Source organism: Harpia harpyja, chromosome 14 (assembly GCF_026419915.1).
Source record: "Harpia harpyja isolate bHarHar1 chromosome 14, bHarHar1 primary haplotype, whole genome shotgun sequence".
In the NCBI taxonomy this organism is placed as follows: domain Eukaryota; kingdom Metazoa; phylum Chordata; class Aves; order Accipitriformes; family Accipitridae; genus Harpia; species Harpia harpyja.
Window position 1 is genome coordinate 27,494,119 of NC_068953.1, and position 19,564 is coordinate 27,513,682.

A 19,564-nucleotide genomic window follows, 5' to 3' on the forward strand; every position below is an offset into this window, starting at 1 on the left:
TCAAGTTTTAGTTTTTGAATATAAACATAATAAAAACCTGAGAACTTTCTTAATGCATTTCTCAAAAAATTCACCTGTGCTTTCTTCTGAGCTGCAGTATGCAATGGTGAAAGTACATGTAGAAACTGAGGACAAACTTCTCTTAAAAGATCTACTATTCAAAATTCAGGATTCATATCTTGAGAGTAATTCAGTGCTGCAATGAGTATGTGAAAAGGTCTGTATTGGGTCAAACCAGACATCTACTACAGAATTCTCTTTGAAAGCAGCTTAGAGAGGATACCTGTGACTGATACAGAGGGATACCTCTCCAGGATATTCTTCCTGACTCTACTGACTATAGTTCAGGGCCTCCTGACCCAAGGCTTTCTCAAACCAAATTTGTTTCTTAAACTAGTGATCACTATCACGTACTTTTGCTGTCCGTAAGGTCCAATGGCAGTGAATTCTAACCTCGCTACATGCTGTATGGAGAAGCTCTTCCTTCTACTGTGGTTTTTTGGGGATGGGGTTCAGGGTTGGGGTTTTTTGTGCCCCACTCATAATTTTGCTAGCTTTCATAGCCTTTGTATCGCAAAGAGACTGAGCAATCATTCCCTGTTTTCCTCATCTATGGTTCTTGGAGGTCTGTCATCTCTCTTCTAGTCTGAAGAGTCCTAGTCTATTTATTCCACTGTGGAATCATGTCTTTTTTGATAATCCATATTGCTTTCTCTATACCTTCTTGTAGTTCTACCGTATCTTTTTGAAAATAAGGATGATCAGACATGCACAGAATGTTAAGTTATAGTTCCATCATGAATGTATGCAATGGCTTAATTACTTTTTTGTTCTCTATTTCTTTATCAACACTTAACATTAAATTAGCTTTTTTGTGCTTGCTACTGAACACAGAATTGACATTTTTGTAGTTACCTATTATAGCCCATGAATCTCATTCCTAGGCAGTAGTATGTAGCCTAGAGTCCTTCGTTATGCACATAGTTACCATTTTCCCTCTTGTGTGTTGCTTCAGTTACCTGCTTTGAGTTTCAGCTGTGTTCAAACATTAATTCAAGTTGGCAAGCTTATATCAAACAAAGCTTAGCAAAGAATAGCTGGCATTTCCATTGGAGACCACGTTTGTTTTATTCTCTTTTTTGCAGAAGATACATTTAATGCATGTTGCACTCTCATCTGTGTTGTCCTGTCAACTAATCAAGTCTTTGACAACTAAAGATCAATGTTTGGATAAATATTTGCAACTTCTCTTACTATTATCACCTCACTAATAAAGCTACATGTAGTCATTTGAGAGAGATCCCTTACTAGTATTAAAGTAATTCCTTTCCTGGAATCCATAGCTTCCTAAAACATGAGGCTAAGTTGAAGAAAGCGTAAAACCATCTGGAAGCAACAATATCTGATGATGTAATCTTCCTGTCATTATGAACTGCTTTTTTTCCAAGGAAGGAGAATGTACTTTGAGAATTCATCAGTGGAAATTCTGAAAACAGTGTTGAAATAAAGTTGACATGTCTTTTGGTGAAACTAATATCTTTTTTGTATTTAGTTGGCAGTGCTGCTCCCTTTCATACCAAAGAATCTGCCAACAGAAAGCCCTTAACAAAGGGACAGCCATCTATGGGTTGCCTTAATCCTTTGGATTCAACTGCCCCAAAAGTGAAAAGAGGAAAAGAAAGAGAGATTGCAAAACTGAAACGCCCTACAGCGCTTAAAAAGGTAAACATATCAACCCTGGAGTGTCTTGACTCACACTCATACTTCAAAAATAAACTGGTATTTTCTTGCTTGAGAACTAGTGACCATGAGCATAGAGTGAGGGAGTCATGAGCTTCTGCCTTTAGTTCCTGTTACACTGTTGTCCTGTTCTTTGGATCTAGGCATGTAATGTATCTTTTATACTGTCATAATTAGTTGAAGGTGATATAAATCTATCTCAATACGGATTGCAAGGATTTTTTGAACTATAAGCGCTAGGACATATGGGAAAACTTGCATGGTTTTTTTATGTTTTTGAATCCTAGTTTGTAGTGCAATGTAGTATGCTAACATTAAATTTTCCTACTCTTTTATTAGAGATGGGTATAGAACTTGAAGTAAAAACATGATTTTTAATTGAGTAAATTTAGAAATAATTGGTTTTATATATGCATGCACACATAAAGTAGGTATATACACAGAGAATACAGTACATTTTGAAATTGGAAGGTAAAATACAAAAAACTAGCCCTAAAAAAAGAAAGTGAAAGCCTTTTTAAAAAAAAAAAAAACCGTGAAAGTCACCTGTATTTCTGCACCACATTTCTTATCAAGATCACTTTGATACAGGCAGTTAAAATCTGGTAAAGCTGTGTTTGTACAAAGCTTGGCTTTGAGTATGTTGCCTTTTTTTTTTCTCCCCTCTCCAGCAATCTTTTTTTCTGACTTATCCATGATCTACTTGAGTTAGAGAAATTCACAGCTACCTCTTCAGAACCATTTTCTAAACTCGGTTGTCAATGCCTTTATGTTGGTGTTATTATTTATTGTAGCAATACCAATATATCCACGGCTGCTTACCTTTGCACTTTCTTTTATAGAAAGGATTCTATCTGTTGTGGTGCTTCACCAAGGTGACTAGTATTCTTGCATAAGGTGTTTTTTTACAGGGGTAGGGATGGGGAATTGTTAATGAGTGAGTGTTAATGTATCAGAAACTGTGAAAGTACTTTAAACTGTTGAAAGCACTGTTTATGTAGAAGTATGAGAGGATTGAGTATACCATCTGTAAAATGCTGGAATAAAATACTGTCTGTGATCAAAGAGGAAACTGAAATAATTTCAGGGTCTTCTGCCCTGGCATGAGTAGGAAGGTTCAAAACAACTTGGTTAACTTTATTTTATGTTCAGTCAAATGGACATTTTTCTTTACAGGTATCACTAACTTTCAGATGCTGATTTGGTTTTGTTCCTAGATTATTTTGAAAGAGAGAGAAGAGAAGAAAGGCCGTTTATCAGCTGACCATAGCCTTTTGGGATCTGACGAACAGAAAGAGGTTCATATAAATTTGACTGCTGATCAGTCTCAGGAGTTGGCCTCTCAAGAAGGTTGGTCTCTATCTCTCTAGTCCCCCTTCCCTCCCCCCGCACTGTACTGATCTGCTTATTTTAATATTTTGTCTTTCTCTTTTTATGCAACACAATTTATTGATGTTACCATTTAACCTTTTTTAATGTGAAATACTAGGAATTGGAACCCTCTTCTAAAATATCTTGTCTGTCCTTCAGCTGTGGAAGGTTCAGGAAGCACGGGTTCTAAGTACATAATCTCTGTACAGTCTTTTAATAAATTTCTCTTGAGTAGATGTTCCCAACATGTCAGAGTTGATAGCATTTTTGATAAGCAGACAAAATGTGACCTGTTGTTGACCATGCCATGTTAATCGCAATGTTTTTTAATGATAAGCATACTGAAAGCTTTCCCGATATAGAAGTTGCAAACCATAAATAAGGTTTTGCAGTTTGTTGAACACTATTGTAAGTCAACTGCAATGTCTGGACTGTCAATTTGCAGCAACAGCTCTGTGCAACTGGAAAACTACAAAGAATTTTCAGTGTCTTTGACATGTTTGGGGTGGGGTGGGGAAGGAGGTGTCTATCAATATTCCAGAAGTACTGCTTCAGAACTTTTCTTCTGAATGACCTGTCTGACTTCACCTAACTGAAGATAAGTGTGAAAATCTTAAATATTCTAGGAATAAGTTAGTAAAATATTATATATATAAATAGTAAAGAATTATTGGAAGAAGTTGTAGCATTTAGGCAGGTTTTCCCTTCTGTTCTATCCATTGCCCAAACTAAGCTTTGGATATTTTTAAATCAATATTCAAATATTGCTTATTTACCCAATGCATGCTGAGTATCGTGTATGTGCTTGTTTTGTTTCCCCCCTCCTCAACTACCCCTCCAGGGAAGAATATTGTTTAGTGTTTTCAGAATGTAATTTGGAAAAAGCAAGGGAGTGATATGTAAGAAGTGTGATGCTGTTTCTTTCATGTGAAAATGTCTTTGCATTTTGCAATGTTTCAAAATTGTCTTTCAGAAACTGGACTAAGTATGCCTAGTGATACTTCACTTTCGCCAGCAAGTCAGAATTCTCCATACTGTATGACCCCAGTGTCACAAGGTTCACCTGCTAGTTCTGGAATAGGCAGTCCAATGGCATCTTCTGCAATAACCAAAATTCACAGCAAGAGATTCAGAGAGTAAGAGTTTTGCATTATTAATTCAGTCACCTTCATCTTTTAAGCGTGGATAGGTTTAGTAGACTTAGGAGGAGCTACCTTTTCTTCAACAGAAGTTTCTGCAAGTATTTTCTTTTTTCCTTTTTGGTTTTTTTTTTGCTATAGGTGGGTTGCTCTGTGTGTGTCTGTAGATATACATACCCAAATGTGTGTGTGTATATATATACACACACACATGCTTTGGACTTTCTTTCGTTGCTGCAATAAATAAGCTAGGTGGAAGTATTCTCTAAAAAATTTTTTTAAAGGAGGACTACATATACTTTGGATGGGAAAGGAAGGAATACTTAGAATACTGAAAATACTATAATAGTCACTCTTAATACATTACTGCTTTTTTATTAATGTATCTTTATAGAGTACCAAATTAAGAAAAAGGATAGTTGCTTGTGGCAGTTATTGGAGTATTTCTTTGTATTTTGTAATACTCTTTTTGACTGACTTCTTGAGGTAAGGGATGTTACTGGAAATATAAATGTTTTCAGGATGTATTTTTAACTTATAGTATACAATCTGATTTTTAAATCCTTTTAATAACAGATTAACTGTTCTGGGGAAGTAAAATTATTTTTCTTTGGTAAAAGAAAAGGCTCAGTGAAATAGTAGTGATTAATGTGCTATGCTAATATTTGATGTTTTTTGAATTTATAGATACTGTAACCAAGTTCTAAGTAAAGAAATAGATGAGTGTGTGACTCTATTATTGCAAGAGCTTGTCAGCTTCCAGGAACGGATTTATCAAAAGGATCCCATGAGAGCTAAAGCAAGGAGAAGACTTGTTATGGGGTTGCGTGAGGTTACTAAGCATATGAAACTAAACAAGATCAAGTGTGTAATCATATCTCCCAACTGCGAAAAAATCCAGTCAAAAGGTATAAATGATAAAACAAGTGGTGTGCTTAACTGTTTACAGTTTTCTTGTGCTGATTAGAAGTGCTGATTAGCAAGGTTAGAAGTCTTTTTTTAGTTACTGTGTATGATGTAACCCTTCCACAATCAATTGTGTAATTGTCACTCTGTATTCATTCTTTTCTACTCCATTCTGGAAGAAACTCATTCACGAGGGGTGAAAAGCTTAAAGAAAAATAGATATTATAACACATACAATAGACTTCAATTTTATTGCATTCAGTCTTTGATACACCTAGAGTCCTGACCTCTGGGTGCTCTTAAGGAGGATTCCTTAAGAGGAATGTGAATTGGTTAGTTAGCCAACCAACACATTTTGCCGCAACCAGAAATGTAAACAGAGGCTTCCTAAGATATGAGAAGAGCAAAGCTCTGCTTAAGCAAATAGTTGTGAAAAATTCTGGTTTAATTTGTGTGCAGGACTAACAGACAGTACAGAATATTGCCTTGGTCTATACTTACTCACTATACTTGAAATGTATAGCTTGTTATCCTGTAGGACATAGTAGCTGGTGATTGTGTGTATTGAAGTTTTACTGACTAATTACAGTTAAAATGGGATAGAGAGTTGTATTGCACCATGCTATGACTTTAACTGACTAAATATTTATTTAAAATTGCTTTCTTCAAGGTGGACTAGATGAGGCTCTATATAATGTAATAGCCATGGCACGGGAACAAGAAATTCCTTTTGTCTTTGCTCTTGGCCGTAAAGCTCTTGGTCGTTGCGTGAACAAGCTGGTTCCTGTTAGTGTAGTGGGTATCTTCAACTACTCAGGTGCTGAGGTGAGTAATTCCATTCACATAAATAGCTGGAGTAAACAATCATGTTTCTTGTACTTAAGAATTGATTTGGCATGGAGAGCACACCTAACTAATATGCATTTGATAATGGCCCTGACCTATATTAGGCTGTGTTTTTATTTGAAATTCAGTATTTACAGAACAGAGACTGTTGAAACACTTTGGTCACAACATCTCTGTAGCTTTCAAATAGACTTAAATGCCATCTGAAATTCTCTGGAAGGCTTAAAATTGTAAGAAAAACAGTATCTTAAAGTAAGTACATCTCCTCAAAGTTGGTAAACATGGAGTGGTGTTTTTATTTTTATTTAATACAGAGAAGAACTAATTTTTAGTTGAAGTAAAGGTATTTGGTCTTAATAAGCTTAGGGCTCACTCTGTGGTATACCTTTGACTAAGAGGAGTAATTTAAAGTGAAAATTCTTAGTAAGAACTACTGATTATAAAAACTGCCTTCATACTTAGGACCTATTTAATAAGCTGGTATCACTGACTGAAGAGGCCAGAAAAGCATACAGAGATATGGTTGCTGCAATGGAACAGGAACAGGCAGAAGAAGCCTTGAAGAATGTCAAGAAGGCACCCCATCATATGGGTCATTCTCGTAACCCATCTGCAGCAAGTGCTATCTCATTCTGTAGTGTTATTTCTGAACCCATATCTGAAGTGAATGAGAAAGAATATGGTAAGTGTGTTAAAACTTACTTTTGTAATTAGAAGCTGGAATTTTCCAAATGCTGCTTATTGCAAAATGTAGCTAAAAATACAATATTTCTTCATAATTTATGGTATTTTACAATTTTCAGGGATAAGAGAAAATTGGTTAGTCTTCAGGTAGTTTTGTAAGTAATCCCCCCCGCCCCTATCAAAAATAATAATTTTAATTTCTAATCCTCAGAGGTGTTACAGTTACCTAACTTTCATCAGTGGAGGTGGCTTCTGTAGTTTTATTGAACTAGTATAGAACTGGTACCAAACACAGAACTGATTATATGATGGAAGAAGAACTAATGACAGAGGGTAGGAACTAAATTATTGAGGTCTCTGAAAATAGGACATGTAGCTTAAATTTTGAAATTTGACATGGCAATGAGTGGTTCTAGTGTGTGAAAAAGGCCAATTTATTTATCCAGTTGCTTAAGCCCAGATGGCAGAGGTGATAAAAGGGAGAATGCTTGTTTGAAGTCAAAAGACTTCTCTTTTTTTTTAGTCTTATGGTGAATTAAAAAGAATACAGTCTTGGTTTTAGTTAATTCTTTTGTGGTGTCTCAAACTTAATTTGTTAAATGTTTTTTTGAAAAATCCTTAAACAGATGATTTAATACTGTGGCAATTTTCTGCTTTTAATTTATACCTGAGAGGAACCTCTTTGTTTACACTCACAATTACATTTGGTGCTTCCACAGTTTACACAGGAAACTTAAGTGCACAAAATTTCAACTTTGTCTGGTTTAGGGTGCTGTAAAAACCCAAAGTTATTCACAGCTCTTTCTCTTGTTGCTCCCTTTCCCTTCTTCCCCCGTCTTCTAATAGAAATTTTTCTAGCAAGCGTAGAATAATATTAAAATTATGAGCTCCTATTGCTATTTAAACAATTCTGGGGTGTTCAGGAGAAATATTTTTATATAGAAAGAATTAATGTTTTCTACTTAAACTTCTTTTGAAACTTGTAGAAACAAACTGGAGAAATATGGTGGAAACATCTGATGGGTTAGAAACCTCTGAAAATGAGAGAGAATCCTCATGTAAGACTGCAGTACCAGAAAAAGCTGGTAATGGTCAAATTGAAAAAGCCACTCTTAATAAACAACCACCTCTGGCTACAACTGGCACTACCTCAGCAACAAATCATGGAAAATCTACACCAGGTGACAAAGATGAGGTAAAACCAGATGACAATTTGGAATGGGCCTCACAGCAGAGCACAGAAACAGGATCACTGGATGGCAGCTGCCGAGACCTTTTGAATTCCTCCATGACCAGTACCACCAGTACTCTTGTACCAGGAATGCTAGAAGAGGAGGAGGAGGAGGAGGAAGATGATGATGAGGATTATGCCCATGAACCAATTTCTGTAGAGGTTCAGCTTAATAGCAGAATTGAATCTTGGGTTTCAGAGACCCAGAGAACTATGGAGACTCTTCAGCTTGGGAAGACCCTTAGTGGTGCTGAAGAAGACAATGCAGAACAAAGTGAAGAGGAAGAAATAGAGACCTCTGAGCAGGCTGATCCAGTCACTGATGGTGAGGAATGGACAAATGATAAGCACGCAAGTAACACTCAACATAAACCCACCATCTGCAGTTCTTTGAATAAAGAACACACAGATTCCATCTATATGCCGTAAAAATAAGCAGGAACTCAGGAACTTTTTAGAAATAATATAAAAAACTAACTGTTGTAAAGGTTGCAGCCATTATTTCATAAGCTTCATCTCAACATTTTGCACTGTTAAACATTTAATATGTGTATTTAATTCACAACAATATTTTTGTAGCTGTCTGTTACTTGTTTGATTTAAAAACTAGCTTAGCTCTTAATCAGTATCTATTTCCCAGAATAGAAACTGTGTGGAAAATTTGTCAGTAAGTATTCATTTGATCTTTTGTAAAAGGAAACATCTTGTAACTGACCAGTTTTAAGCAAAATTCTTTCAAGATGTGACTGTTTAGCTCATTTCAAACAGATAACCTACATTAAGACTGACAAATTACTAACACTTTACATGGGTGTGTTATGGTGTTATGCCAGGCATGTCAGTGTATTTGGCCATGATTTTCTAGTCCTATCTGGAAATAAAAATAAAACTTTGGTTCTCTTTAAAGAAAAGCTAGAAAACCCCATTTGCAGTCTTAATGAAAAGTAAATCGTAGAGAAATCTATGTATGATTCTTACGCTAAGATAGATGCAGCTTTTTAGTTGGTGAATGCATTGTTAAAAAGCTGCTGGTGATCGAGATGGTTACAATAAGCTATAACAACTTTGATTCCAGAAGAACTTTAAACCAGAGGGATATAACTAATGTTTTGGGGTTTTTTTACAAGGTGGAAATATTGCATTAAAAAAACAGGAGAGAAAACAAGAATTCCCCATGCTCTCCACAGTTGCTGTCTGCCAAACCACTCTAAGTGAATCATTAACCATAATCCCTGTCCAGGGCTTTTAGTAAACTGATGACTTCCTCTTCCTCCTGTCACTTACCTCAGGAATGCTATTTTGCATATTGTAATCTACATAACACTGCAAAAAGCAAGAATAATCCTTTAACAGCAAGTGTGAATGATATGGTGGGTCAATTTTTCTACATGTTCATCTGCATGCTTTGATCCTGGCCACCCTCGTGTTGAATTCAGGATATATCTTTACAATTCTTAATCAAAATGTGACCTCTGTTTGTCTGTTTTCACAGTTGTAGCAGCTTTAGGAGTTGACCTCTAGAGTAAAAAAGGAAGTAGTTATTCCAGGAAAGGAGGAAGTGCCCTGTAGTATGGGGAGGTATTTCAGTGGTTCAGAGGTAAAAGAAATAAAAATATGCCCTCCCTGAAACATACAAGTTGCTAGAGAATTGTTCTGTGTTTTTGTTCTGAATATTGAAGTGAAAACAATTAACTGATGCTGAATTCATTTCAGGTTGAAGATGGAGTATGTGTCTGAACCTTGCATGTAAGGAGTCTGTTTTCCATCTTTGTCTTTTATTGGCAAGGGATGTACTGAAACTGCCAGCAGCAGGAGCTTCACTACAAGAGTGGCCAAAGAGTAACTCTCATGAATAACACTTTTATAGGAAACATATGTTTCTCTTAATTCCACTTCATTTTTCTTGATCACTTGTATCAAAATGCATAAAAATCCTCTGGGTAGGCTGAAAAACACAAGAAATGGATAGCTTAGGTATTTAGTCCACACTTACTAATATGGGACCAATGCTTATAGTACTAGTGATGCTGGCATTTTAAGTTGCACTGGGAAAATAAGACTCCAGGTTTAGAAATCCTCTACCCCTGGGGTTTTTTGGATGCTAATGAGAATAATAGAAACTGTGTGTATTATGTAAATAATGCTTTGATAGGTATAGGCATAGCAAATGCTATGTAGATAAGCAGTAGAGAGCTGCTAGGACAACTGGCTGTTCTGTTGTGTTCTTAGTTCCTTAATGTAATCTTCCTAGATGTTAGAACAGGTATTTTATAGGAAAACAAAGACTAAGGAATGATGCCTCCTGAATGTTAAACCTTTTACTGTACGTATGGCAGATTTCTACTGTCTGTATTTTTTGAAAGAGTTTTTGCTTTAGGAAATGATAGGTGTTTGAACTGCTGACAAGCAAAACTTGCCCTTGGATGTGTAAGCACATGTCTTGATGCCAGCTGAGATGAGTGTATACACTGAGGGCAAAACTTCACTAGAACATTGAAAAACAAAGGTGTTTGTAATTTTTCCTTTTGCTTTTTCAGTGCCAGTGATTCAAATAACTTTTGATCTTGAAGTATTAACATCAAAGGCGCATCTTTTTGTATGTCTTTTCTGAACTTGGACTGTCATTTTAAAATTTTCTGACATTTATATCAAAGAAGTCTTGTAATATTCAGCCCACTATTTAACTGCAATTTTGCTACAGGTTTAATAGAGTTCTTGAAGGTGATATAGCACTTCTAATATCTCTCAATTTGCCAGCAAATAGGGAACTAGTCTCTTTTTAAAATGTGGCAGATCACCCTTAGAGGAGCAAACTGAAACTGAGTAAAGGAAACTGGTTTTAGTGCTTCCTTTTTGATAAGCTGGGAATGAGCAATAACTGTGAGAATGAAATTGCAATTCCTTTGGGAGTGATCCATTTGCATCTAAAATTAGGGAAGTTCCTTGCCACTTGAAGCACTTGAGGAGAGTATCTCACTGTGGTAATTTTGATTCTGTTATCACCAGAATTTAAAAAGAAAGCATACAAATGTTTTGCAATACCATGATTTTTTTTAAAAAGTAGCTGAATTTCTATTTCGGTATAAAAGTATGCAGTTTACTATACAGGTTGCTACTGTCCCCAGGAAAAGATGTTTCTGTAGTTACAGGTGTATAGATATTTTTGTTGTGAAAATGATTATTTGGAAAACAAATCTACTTTTCTTAAGACATTCTTTATAGAAATGATTTCACCACTTAATTTATCTGGTAAAATCAAAAATAATGTATCTGTGGTAGGGACCTTTAAAATTGATAGAGGTGGCTATGTATACAGCCTATTTATATAAATACTTTAAGTATCTCTGTCAAAATAATAATAAAACATGGATTACAAATATGTAAAAGGGAGAAGTTCTGAAGAACTGTTGTCCTTAGTTGGACCAAGTAACAATGTCTGAGTAAGGTTAAGGACCTGATCCTGCTAATACATGCTTAAGAGCATTAGTTCCACTGGCTTAAATCAGTGGCCTGTTTATCTGCTTAAGTTGTGTGCAGGTAGTTACAGGATTGGAGCTAAACAGTGACAGAGGGTATTGACCTGTGTTTTAAAAATTCATTATAGAAAATGTTCAGTAATGCACTTGTTGGTGTTCTTCTGGTAAAGATAAGAGGTGTCATTATGCTCATTTGGGTGGGTGGGAGCTTACATAATGTGATTCTGTCCAGTTCTTTAACACAAGCTTAAATTTTAATAATGTTACTTTAAATATGTATGTAAAAAAAGTATTATTGTTTGAAAAGCTGCTGTTTGCTGAAACTGTCATTAAGTATTTCCTGTGAAGTTGTGCCAACTAATGAAACTATTGAGTTGATCGCAATGTTAGCCATTTAAAAATTGGACATGACTATTTGTTAAAGAAACAAAAACCAGCAGAAGCAAGCCATAACAACAAGTAATGTGGGTTTTCTACCCACCCTGCCACACACACAAGGAAATGTGAGAATGTCTAACCTGAAACTTCCTTGCCAATGAATGGTAATGCTGAAATTAGAAACCCAGTTGGCACAGCCCACCTTCTAAATGTTCATGAATAGTTCATATATTTTACTTTTAAATAGATTCTAATAAGGAAAGCTGTTTAATGTCTTAAAATTTATAGTAATATTTAGGTTAAAGCAGTAGAAAAATCATTATGAAATACAATATGAAGGGTTTTGTTCCATTTCTTTTTTGCTGTATGAAGGATAATTGTTCTGTCTACCGTACTTTTTGGAGTAATAACAGCTTTTTTGCACTATGTAAATACTAGTGGGGATTCTTCCATAACTAATAAAAATGATTGTAGAAATTTATGGCTCTGTTACAGCAATACGTTTGTTCACAACTACTTTATCCTGAGTTTGTTTGCAAATGCTGCCCTTCTACTACAGGAGGTGGAAAAGGATTTTTTTTTACATTATGGAGTCCAGGTCTCTGTTGTCACGTACCATCTCAGTGATGACCAGAAAAACCTACCATGGAAATAACATTTTACTTAAGAGCAAAAGAGTAAGAATAACCACAGGCACTTCCAAAAACTAGGATTTCTTGCATGCTGCTAGTGTATGAGAATTTAAGTTGATGTGTCTGTATTGTTATACTGGTGCATGAAGTGACCTTTGGAAAATAACACGAAGTTCTCAGCATGTTGTCCCCTGTTCTCCAGTGACTCACTGGTTAACTGCTTATGCTTCCCTGGCTCTAGTAACAGTGTCATTAACTGGTTTTGCAACTCCCACGTGTGAGAATATTTGTAGCAATTCAAAAAGGATACAGCTTCATCCTGTAATTTTGAATTTTCTATTTATGTTCCTTAACTCTGTTTCAATTCTGCTATTGCAGTTGTCTTCTGTTGAAAGTGCTTCTGTTACAAACCTTACTTTGTAGGTGCTGTCACTTGCTGTCAAAATTACACCTCACATCTGGGTTTTGCCTGTGTCTTCTCAACCTGATAGGAGTTTTACAAAGTACAAAAAAGGTGGCACCGTGTGACTTGTGCTATGGAAGTGACAAGAAAATTAATTACCCCAAAGCCTTACAAACTGAATTTTCTTCCTTCTGTCCATTTCTTCACCATTTAAGAAAACCAACCATTTTGTAGTGCCCTTGAGGAAAGTTCCTTGCCTCTATTGAGAATTTTTTAAATGGGTGCTTTGCAGTGCTGCAGAGGAACACCACCACAAGAAAAAAAAATTCTGCTATTGCTGCACTGAAGTTCCTGCAAGCAGCACTAGCACTGCCTACACTTCAAGAGCAACCTGGGCTCTCAGATACCAGGTTGATACTGACTGAGCTGGAAGTTTATGGATCTGCATGTCTGTAATGTGGAGAAAGATCCTAGTCAAATTGCACTATTTGTGCAACAAAGATTGCTCTTCAGATTTTTAGGATCACTGTGTATAAAAGTTAGGGGGGGGGTTGTTGTTTTTTTAAAAACAGTTGGGGGTTTTTGTGTGTGGTCCAATAGTGCTTTAAAAAAGGCCTGAGCAAACCCCAAAGGAAATGATGGAGCTGAAGACTCTTTACCTTCTGGTGTCTTTTATGAGTTAGCAAATAGTACAAAATGCAGGGAAAACGAAGCTGGAATGTACTTTCTGGCAATAGCTACAGGCCCCTGCTATGCTCGTAGCTGTGTTAATAGAGTTTTCCACTGACGCTTGGCGAGCACTCTTGCGAGGGGGATGTGTGTGGGTGTCCATCTGGACACCATCTAAAACACCCAGCTATCTCTCACACTGTTATTTTCCAAGGATAGTACTTTAATGAGTAAAGAGGAATCTGGTAATCATGTAACACTGATAACAGACTTGCTCTTATATAAAGGGAAATGGGAGAGGGGGCATGGAGTAAATTGCATTTCCTACAGCTATCTGTGTGGCAGCCCTGGCTGTGCTTGGGTTCCCCTGGAGACCGCAGAGGCTGCAGTAGCACCATGCATGCAGGCAGTGGTTCAGCCTGTATTTATAGGGGAAGTTAAATGTGTATCCATGCTAAATTTAAAGCAACTTTGTGCTTTTATAAGGCTTCATGCTTATATAGTAGGTTACTCATTTCTTGCAGAGTTACAAAGCTACAAAAAAATACTGTCACTCTAAACTTGTGGGGGTTTTGTATGTTTTCCAAAAATTGCAGTAAAAGTCTTCCTGTTGGGTGGCATCTTTCAGGAAAAAAACTAAACAAAAGTTATTTAGAGCATTAAACTCTTTATAATGCATTTCCTGCAAGGGAAGTGTGCATTTTTAGATGGATTCTGCCCCTGAGAGTATTGTTTCAAACTCTTGGGGATTTGCCAGCTGCAGTTAAGAAGGCAAGTGCCCCTTCTGCCATCGACTGTCTTGAGGAGTAGGTGAGGATGTTTGGCAAAAAAGCTGTAGGTAGCAAGAACTGGAAGAAGCTCTTGCAAAACCTCCCTTATGGAGGAGTGTTGATTGTAGAGAAAGAGAGCAAATTAACAAAAACAAAGCAATCAGAAATGCCCTGGTGTCAAGGTTTCCTTTCTGATTTACTGCAGCCAAGTTAAAGGCAGCCATCTAAGGATGGAAGTGGGAGATGCTGAGTAAGGGTATGTCCTCCAGTGTTTCCCTGGGTCTCCTGTGCACCACTAGGGAGACACTAGGAGAAGTTCAACTGTGTTGTGGGATTTATTCTTTTCAAATATGTGCTAGTGGATTGCCCTACAAAAAATACCGCTTTAAGCTGAATTGCAGGAAAGGATGTTCCCTGCCTGCTGCCGCGTGGATACCAAGCCCTGTGTTGCCCCTGAAGTGTGACTGCTTCCAGCTTCCTTTTGAGCTGACAGGAGTTTCGTTGTGCTGTTGCTGAAACTTGTTTCATGTGGTGGGTAATTCTGCAGAGATGAAGCTTTAGGCTACTTCAGGCTGAAATTTGTCTTTGTATCCCTCCTGCTGTGGGGCTGTACTCAAAGCGGGAGCCAGGCACTAGACGCTTAATCTGCTGTCGTTTTCAGCACTTTGTGGTACAACAGACATTGGATGATGCTGGGTTTTGCCCATGGCCACTCAGCCTCCTTGCAAGCAGTGCTGAGGCAGGCCAGCAAGTACTGCTGAACTTATCTTTGGGCTCTTAGTATGCAGATCTCCTTTCAGAAAGCAGTGGTTAGGGCAGTACGTTGTTTTCTGATGGCTTGTAGCAGCTCAGGCTAGCTCTGATGTGTTTGGTACATCCTTGTTGAGCTTGCAGAGGCTGGCATCATCCACCTTGCAGAAGGGACAGTTGTGGCATGGGTCCCCCACACTGTGGTTTCCGCCAGTGTTCAGCTCTCACCTCTTCCCCAGTGCTGTCAATAAGCTGGGGCACATGGGGTTTATCTTTGCTGACTGCTTTCCCCCAGAGCTGCAAGGACTGGCTTTGTGCTGGCTGTTGAGCAACCTTCAGGCTCTGAATTTTGGGCCCTTGCACAGGAGTTTCCAGCTCATTGCTCTTCCCCTGTGCTATGGGGCTGTCCTGGTGGAAAAGGCAAAGCCCAGCAGTGTTTGAGGGAGGAGGGTGGCGGTGTTGCCAGGCAAAGAGAAGGTGAAAAGGAAGGACGTGAAGCATGTCCAGCTAAGCCCTGTTGCGTGCCATGCTGGGTCCTGCCCCTCACATGCTCAGCTGTAGGGATGTGCCCTTCTCCTGGGTGGAGCAGCCCTGCCTTCTGCTGTCTTGCAGCTGCGGTTTCGGACAAAGCAACATAGCTGTGAATGGCTTAAATTGGGCCAAGCAAAACACAGCATGGTGCCTGAGAAGGAAAATTGCAACTTGTCTTTAAGTCACCTTAGGACATGTTTTCTGGGAGGTAGCACTGTTGGATCTTTCAGAGCTAGAACAGGAGAAAAGCAGTGGTAGTCTAATCTTTGACTCTGCTTTTGTATCCAGGACCATGCCTTTGTCCTCCTCAAACCTATTAGGTCTCAGGTCTGTGTCTTCAGCCTGTGCAAACCCCCTCTGACTCTCCTGAAAAGTAGGAGGTGGGCTGCAGTTGTCAAATACACCTGGTTTTAACTCGCTGAGAACTAGGGAGAAGTATCTATAGGAAATTAAACAGTGAGAACGAGTCAATATGTGGGAAAATAAATTTCTTTCAATTGAAAGAAACAGTGGCTCTGTATGACTTTTGCTAATGCAAATAAGCATGCTCCAGGGCTTCCCAAAGGTACCTGCCACCACGTTGCTGGTGACGGGGTTTTCCTGCCGTTCTGTAACACTCTGCTGATTTCTGCCAGTGTCACCCAGGCATGTCAATGAGGAAGGAAGGTGGATCAGCTCGGTGCACCTTAGCATGAATTAACTCTGCTGTTGCTATTTATACAGGGAAAAAAAATCCCCCGTTTACTCCATGTTTTAACAGAAAGGCTGAGCTCTGTCATGCCAGTTGCAAGAAGCATGCAACAGCTTCCTCTGAGCTCCTGCAGGAGTGCAACTGCTTTTTGGGTGTGCTGGGCTGGTGGGTGACAGCTTTGCTCCCTGCGCTGCCCACACATGAGCTGGCTGCTCTCTTCTAAATTGGTCCCCAATTTGCCTTGAGCTCTCCTGTTGCCAGTGAGCACCACGCGTGCATGTCCTGGCATCGGCCTTCCCTGGCCCTTGCGCTCCAAAGAGAGGGTCGCACGGTGGTGTGGAACTCCCTGCTACAGCTGTGATCTTACAGCCCCAAATCTGAAATGGTGTCACTCCCAAGGGTTCTCCTGGGGCTCCAGGCTGGCACTGCTGCTTCCTGTCGCAAAGGCTCCCTGCAGTGATGCTGGAGACACGGCTGCTGCTAGCTCGTCTACTTTGCAGCTCTTTTAGAGGGACGTTAGAGGTGGCTGTAGCTGGTTAACTGCTGGCTCCTATGTAATGGTGCTGCCCTGTCAATGTGGTTACACCTGCCAAAGCTCCTGACCCCTCTGACAATACCTGACTAGGGGCTGCTCACATCAGTATTTCATGCAGCATATTTGAGGCTAAGAGGCTGTTTGGGGCCGTAAACGGGGTGTGAAGGAGGGTTCGGGTGTGATGGGGCTGGTAACATAGTGACCGAGGGAGGTTTCAGCTTGTAACTGTGCACCAGTAGGGCATTCCCATGTAGCCTGAGAAAACACGCAGAGTGCAGCCCTTTGGCAGCACGCACCGCCGCATGCCAGCAGCCACGTAAGGGGCAAAATGACTTTTCCCTGTGTCTTGCCAGGGCAGTGGTGGGCAGGTGGGCAGTGAGCTGGGGCAGCTCCCTGGGCCCTGAGCTCTGTGGGCAACTGGGAACTCTAGCTGTGAGCAAGAAACACAGGCTCCTTTTAGGTGGCATACAAGGCTGTAGGCTCAGTTTCACCAGTGCTTAAAGGAGCTTTGTTCTCTGTGCTGGTTAGAGGCTGATTTGCCAGTATCTTAAACAGAAATCTTGTTTTTAGCCTTGAGAAAAAAGCTTTTTAATTTACAAAGGCATGGCATTTTTCTTTTCCCTCCTCCCCCTCCCCACAATGGCTACTATTTCTTGGACAATGCTGCTCTTTGCTGGGTTCTGCTCTTGAGCTTGTCTTTCTTGATCGCTGCTGAAAACAGAGCTTGTCACAATTGCATTTTCCTCTGGAACTTGCTGTAAAACACCAGCTATTCTTCACCTCCCACGCTGTAATCACATTCTTCGGTGCCTGTGAGCCGAGCCGTGCCGGTTAATGTACCGGCCTCCTTCACCTCTCTGGGGAAGCCTCCCCTGGCACCTATGAAAGGCAACAACACTTTGGCCAGGGGAGAGCAGGTGTGGTGCCAGACAGGGCTCAGCTCTTGGGTGATCAGCAAAGGACAGGCTGTTGCACTATTGTTTCTTTTTCTTGAAAATGTCCCCTTTCACCACACAGGTTTAAAGCCAGTCCCATTAACCCTTTTCACCTGCCAGCTCTGTGAGCTGCTGTAGGACACAGTGGGGATTGCATCTCCTGCAGGGCCAGCAGGGACCCTGCCTGCCCCTTTTCTCACACAGGTAAGGAAGGCTCAGATTGCTTCCTGAGGAAGGAGCAGCTGGCAGAAGGGCTCAGGAAATGAGGACCAGCATGGGCCAGAGGCAGCCCATGGCCATGAACTAGTCTCTACCTGAGCTAAGGCACTGGGAAGCCTTTCCTGGTGCCGTCATCTATGCCGAGGGACTTACTGTAAGGCAGGAAGACCCTCGCTGTGTGCTCAGAGAAAAGGTAGGAAGGATAGTAAGGCAGGATCTCGCAGGAAGAGGAGATTTGGTTTGTCTGGTTGTGTGTTTTCCATGGTGGTAAAAAAGAGCAATCTGGGAGGCCCCCTGAGACAAGAGCCTGGGGCATCAGCATCTCCCTGAACACTGGTCCTTGTTGTCCCCTTTATGATAAATACAGCTCACAGCCCCCTCCAGTCCCTCCTCCTTGCCAGCGGCCTCACCATCCTGGCGGTTTCTTCTGGCCCTGTTGATGTCATGTTCTGGCGTGGTGTTGAAATGAAAGATTTAAGGAAGAAAAATGTTATGCTAAGAGAGTTTCTGTGCTTTATGTACAATCAATAGTGCTGCTACTAGCTTCTGAACATTTTCTATCCTTTTGTGCTCAAAGCCATCATCAAAGCTTCCTGAGAAATTAGTCACTTTTCGTAACTTGTGCCCGGTCCAGGTTGTGCCTTTGGGTTTGATTTTGTGGGCAGTGTGAGCCATCCTCCCCAAAAAGGGCTGATTCAAAAGCAGCCCCTTCGTCTTTGAGCTGTATTTCACTAGCAGAGTCTGGACTGGAGGTTTTCCCTACTTCATTGTAGCAGCTATTGCATCTTTCAGAATTAACATCGGCTTTCATACAAGAGAAAAAAATGCAATGGCTATGTTGAGCTCTCGGTCTCTCCAGCTCCCTGCCCATGATTTTCCTCTCCTGTCCCAGGCAGGGCAGTGGGCAGCTCGGCCTCTCCTCACCCACCAGCAGCTGACTTCCAGCACCAAATGCGAGGAGAGGCTGAGGCCAGTATCACCGTGAGCATGAGGAAGGCGAACTCAATATTGAAAAATCTATCAAGAGAAAAGATCTCAGCTAACGGAGGGACCCCAGGCCGTTGTACTCCTCCCCCCCACCCCCGGCCTGACCCCCGCGGTGCCGCCTTGCTCTTCCCACCACGCTGCCCGTGGCGTCGAAGCCCCAGGCGGAGCCGAGGTAACTCGTGCTGAGGGCCCAGGTATTTTCAGCGAGTAAAATAAACCCGGCTCGCTTCCTTCGCTGCCTGAGGTACGCGCAATGCCGGAGACGGGCTTTCCCCAGCCGGGCTGGCGGCTGGAGCTGAGCTGCAGAGCGGGGGGACGCTGGGACAAGCCTGTCCTTCCCTTGGTGCCGGGTGCGTGGCCCGGGGGCACGGCAGCCCCGGCTCCGGCTGAGCCTCAGCCCCTGGCGCTGCCTGTGCCGGCGGCAAAGGAGGAACGGCCGGGCGGGGTCCGGGACCTGCCGTAGAAAGGGGCTTTTTAGGGATTTTCGGCACCATCCGGAAGGTCCCGCCCCCTCCCGCGCCCCCTCTTCCCCCCCCCCCATCGTCCCGCTCTCTGCGCGCTGAGGGCGCGTGAGCCGGCGGCGGGCGGCGATTGGCTGCGAGGCTGCACCTCGGGGGCCGCCGGGCCGCGGCCGCCCGCCGAGCGCCATTCACGGCGCTGCCCGCCTGCAC

General features: G+C 40.8%; 1 protein-coding gene across 2 annotated transcripts in view; it reads left to right on the plus strand.

The window, feature by feature from the left end:
- SECISBP2L (SECIS binding protein 2 like) overlaps window positions 1-12,252 on the plus strand; it is a 31,568-nt gene extending 19,316 nt beyond the window's left edge. For both annotated transcript variants that reach the window (XM_052807485.1, XM_052807486.1), the window contains exons 12-18: window positions 1,553-1,722; window positions 2,958-3,090; window positions 4,085-4,247; window positions 4,938-5,158; window positions 5,827-5,981; window positions 6,465-6,684; window positions 7,673-12,252. In XM_052807485.1, coding sequence (XP_052663445.1) covers window positions 1,553-1,722; window positions 2,958-3,090; window positions 4,085-4,247; window positions 4,938-5,158; window positions 5,827-5,981; window positions 6,465-6,684; window positions 7,673-8,346 — 1,736 coding nt within the window. In that variant the 3' untranslated portion in view covers window positions 8,347-12,252. The remainder of the gene's footprint in view (window positions 1-1,552; window positions 1,723-2,957; window positions 3,091-4,084; window positions 4,248-4,937; window positions 5,159-5,826; window positions 5,982-6,464; window positions 6,685-7,672) is intronic.
- Window positions 12,253-19,564: the final 7,312 nt, after the last annotated feature.